This window comes from Lonchura striata, chromosome 2 (genome assembly GCF_050655825.1).
Source record: "Lonchura striata isolate lonStrDom1 chromosome 2, ASM5065582v1, whole genome shotgun sequence".
NCBI lineage: Eukaryota > Metazoa > Chordata > Aves > Passeriformes > Estrildidae > Lonchura > Lonchura striata.
In genome coordinates this window covers 76,717,372-76,721,568 of record NC_140704.1, presented here as the reverse complement: position 1 = coordinate 76,721,568, position 4,197 = coordinate 76,717,372, and the positions used below count along the sequence as shown (strand labels likewise).

The following is a 4,197-nucleotide window of genomic DNA, read 5'->3' as shown; positions in this document are numbered from 1 at the left end:
AGGCATTCCCAGAGCAGTGTTAGACCTGTCCAGGGATGCAGCAGAACGTGCATTTTTTAATATGCCTTCTAAAGACCCTATTGTCTCATATACTGCTTTAAAGCAGTCTGTTTCAGAACCATTCATGGATTTTGTGGATCGAGTGCGAGCCTCTGTGGAAAAGAGGGTGCAAAATCCAGAGCTCCAAGACCAACTTATATTAGAACTGGTCACCACAAATGCAAATGAAGTCTGTCAGCGAGTCATCCTGGCTCTTCCATCATCGCCTCCCCCCACACTCGATCAGCTCATCAAGGAGTGCACCAGGAAAGCTATGCTGATGACAGAGGACTCAGTGATAAAACCACGGGAAAGGGTGGATGCTTCAGCAGCAGCAACCCCCAGGACTCCTGGGTTCAAAGGGCCTCCTCGACAAGGGGGGAAGGCGGGAGGGGGAGAATCATTTTCCTTTATACTGGCAGAGCAAATTGTATCTTTTTCAGAGTTAGTTCACTTTGTTGTATGATTTTATCTCTCTTTCAGACTAGCAGAATGTCAATTTCCACATTCCTGCTCATCGTTTGGTTCCAGGGAATGGTCATCTACCCTTCCACGGTGGATGCATGGATTGTTCCACAGCCCAAGAAAAATGTGTGGGTCACGCTAGCCCAAGCCTTGCAACAGGATCATATGTGTTTATCCACTGCCTCAGCAGAAAATCCGATGTCCACATGTTTAATAGGGGTTCCAAGTAAGGAGGATGAGTTTCCAATTGGTCTGGTCCGTTTGCAAAAGCAGGTGAACGAAAATAAAATACCTAAAGGTGCAGGACAAGTTGAAGCACAAGTGCGAAATCCCCTCATTTTGTGGCAAGGGTGGGTTTCACATTTGCCCACTGCTGAGGGGGAGCCCCAGGAATTAGAACTCCTAGGCTCTGCAAAAGCTGAATTTTGCATTCAATTTGATTTTTCCCCAACCAAAGAAGTAAAATTATATGAGCATGTCAAACAGTACAAAGTAGAATTCAGAGCAGGTCAATGGTGCACAGCTGTCTACAAGCTGAAATTTGCATCCACCACTGATTTCCGTCCACGCAAGCTGGACAAGGGAATGTTTCTTATCTGTGGGGACAGAGCATACCCAGGAATCCCATCTCGTCTTATTGGAGGTCCATGTACTTTTGGGCATCTGACCCTTGCTTCCCCCAACATGACCCAAATTCCAATTGGGCAAGCAAAAAGTGGGAAAAAAATTACTAAGCGGAGTGCAAGCCAATTTGATGAACATTGTGATGCAGAAATTTATCATTGGGCAAAATCCAAAAGAGTTGCTGTCTCTGTTTTTACCATGGGTTGCAGCAGCCAAAGCATTGAGTGAATTAGGCAATCTAGAATGCTGGGTGACCAAGCAGGCAAATTTAACATCAGCAGCGCTGAGTGACCTCCTAGAAGACGAGGAAATAACCAGAAAGGCTACCCTCCAAAATAGGGCAGCTATTGACTTCCTGCTGTTGGCACATGGTCATGGATGTAAAGAATTTGATGGGTTGTGTTGTTTTGATCTGTCATCTAAAGGACAGAGTGTCCACTCGTCCATTCAGGAAATGAGAAACCTCATTGGGAATGTGAAGCAAGAAAATGAGGATTGGTTTAAAAATCTGTTCAAAGACTGGGACCTTTCTGGGTGGGCAGTGTCTCTTTTAAAAGACATCTTTTACTTTCTAGTTGCATTGTTTTTAGTTCTGTTAGCATTGGGAATTCTGAAGCGGATTGTCTCCAAGGTCATCACCTCGAAGCCGAAGGCTTCTGCGCCGGTTTTCATCGCTGCTGCCGCCACGGAAAGCGATTGGTGGGAAGACGACAAGCAGAAAGACACTGCAGTTTGAGAGCCACAGTTTACCTTCTCCCAAGGCATCGTTCATCTTAGTAATTGAAAAGCGGGGAATTGTTGCAGTCATGCTGGCATGGTAGCATAGAGGATTGTTTTAGAAAGGCCTTGGGAATGGTAAACTGAGGAAAAGGATACATTCATGTATGCCCCATTGTTTTAGAAAGGCTTTGGGAATGAGAAACTGAGGGAAAAGATACATTTATCTATGCTCCACTGTTTCGGGAAAGTCCCGCTTCAGCATTCCTCTGTAGGCCCCCTTCTCCCCACCCCTGAGCAGTTCCCATTGGACCTGGCCCCTGGGGTGGTTCTGATGTGCCTTAGCTGAACACTGTCTCTATTGTTTAAGACCTTATCTCTTAATTTTGCTGTATAAAACTGTATCTGGGCAATAGCCCAGGGCCTTTGGTCACTGCAATGCTTCAGGCAATACAATCTCTCTGGACAAGCATACCATTGGTCTCTCTTGGTCTCTTTATCTCGAACCCTTGCGGCGACTGAGGCAGCGCCGCAGCTCGGACCGTGCTAACCCAGACGCTGCCTGGTAAGCCCAGGGCAGTGGGACCGCGGAAAACCCTGGCCCCGGAGGGGACAGCTAGCCGGAGGGTCCCGGGGGGCCAGGGAGAGACGGGGGACAGCAGCAAGAAACCCCCGAGAGCAAAGTGGCGGTCGAAAGAGAAGCAACAGGCATCAGCAAAAAGAAGAAAAAGAAACATCAAACAACCTCCAACCTTCATCGGCAGAAAAAGAAAGAAGGAAGAAAAAAAAAGAAGAGCAGTACACACTCTCCGCATTTTCAAGAAGAGAGGGAGCGGAAAGCTCAAGATAAGAACCTGACCTTCACCAAGGCATTTCGTCTGGAGGACAGCCAGGAGGAGAGAAACCAGAAGCGCGCCTGGGATTCCTCGCCTGTGGCCTGCTGGACGATGGACAGTGCCATCTCTGGACTGACTTCATGATGACTTAGATTTTGGTGAGAATGGTCGAAATTAAGAACATGGGGAGGGAAGGGATTTTCCCAAGGACACACCAAAGATTTTTTTTTAGCCCTATAGGGCGAAACTTCTACCCATCAGGTAGAGATAGCTCCAAATGAAATGAAAGCTTTTTCATCATAGGTGTGGTGTAGTCACTCGCACACAGATGTATATTTTTTCTTGGGATTGAATTTTTGGCAAAGGATCAATAAGTAACTTTATTACTGAGCCACAAAAGGACAAAAAGATAAGACTGCTGCAAAACTTTTGCTTTTAACAAGGACAATATTATAGCCAGCTCTACGGCACAGCACGTCCGGCCGGACAGCTGGGGCTCCTATGGGAACATAAAGGGGGAAGATTGCCCAGCCAGCAGCTTGGGGCAGTTTTCCTCACCACAGATCCAGGGGAAGCAGGATTGCCTCCCGTGGAGAATCAGGGGATGGTCTGTCATCATGCCCTGTGTCTCCGGGTTCCCACTGTTCCTCAGTTTCCCTCGAACCTCAATCCCTGAGCTCCTCCAATGCAAATCCCCCAGACAGAGAGATAAGCCAAGCACAGCCGCAGCCCCTGGCGGGGGAAGGGACCAAGCATTGCTCGACTCCGAACCCGCGGCGAGAGGGCCAGCGGCGGCGGCGTCTCCATGGGGGAGGGTGCAGAGGGAGTGCAGAGCAGAGAGGGAAGAGGAGGGGAGAGGAGAAATCTTTCGTGGCTGCTCGGGCTGGGAGTTCAAAACAGCCTGCGGTGCAGGCGAGAGTTGGGACAGCGGGAACAGCGCAGACACAGGGCGGCAGGGGCGTGGGTGCAGTGGCCAGGCGTCCCGAGCATCCCGTGGTGCGTTCGGTGTCGAGAATCCGTGAAGCCGCAAGAGCGGCCACCCAAGAGGCGGGGGGGCAGCTCCCGGACCGCGGCAGCCAGACCCGCTGAGGAAATAGCAGAGGGACAGCGACAGGCGTCCCTCGCTGCAACTCAGGCGGCGGGCACGCGCGTGAAGGTTGAGCAAAGCCCGAGAGCCACGGGTGCAGGGGATCTCTCGCATCTGGAACGCGTGGGACAGGCGCAGGCGGGGCGGGGCCGGCGCGCGCGGGCTGTGGGTGCTGGGACAGTCAGGAGAGGGGCAAAGCGAGATGGGAGACATCAGGGCCGGAATGGGAACAGAAAGGTGATTACGTCAGCCTGGGGGGGACGGCAGTGGCTCTGAACCAGGCGCTGCGAGCCGGAGTTAGGCGAAAGCACGGCCGGGACCAGAGCAGGAGCGTCCACACCCCCGGGGTGACACAGGCAGGGACGGAGCGTGGCCAGGATGACTCAGGGCACGGGTCCATCGCAGTTCCCATGGCAACAGCCAGCATAA

At 51.3% G+C, this 4,197-nt stretch overlaps 1 protein-coding gene across 1 annotated transcript; it reads left to right on the top strand.

Annotated features, from left to right (window-relative positions):
- Positions 1-505: 505 nt before the first annotated feature.
- On the top strand, positions 506-2,319 carry LOC146768313 (uncharacterized). Its single transcript, XM_085571665.1, is given in 2 exon segments — positions 506-1,316; positions 1,318-2,319. Coding segments are annotated over 2 exon segments (1,332 nt in total). The 5' UTR covers positions 506-531; the 3' UTR covers positions 1,865-2,319.
- Positions 2,320-4,197: the final 1,878 nt, after the last annotated feature.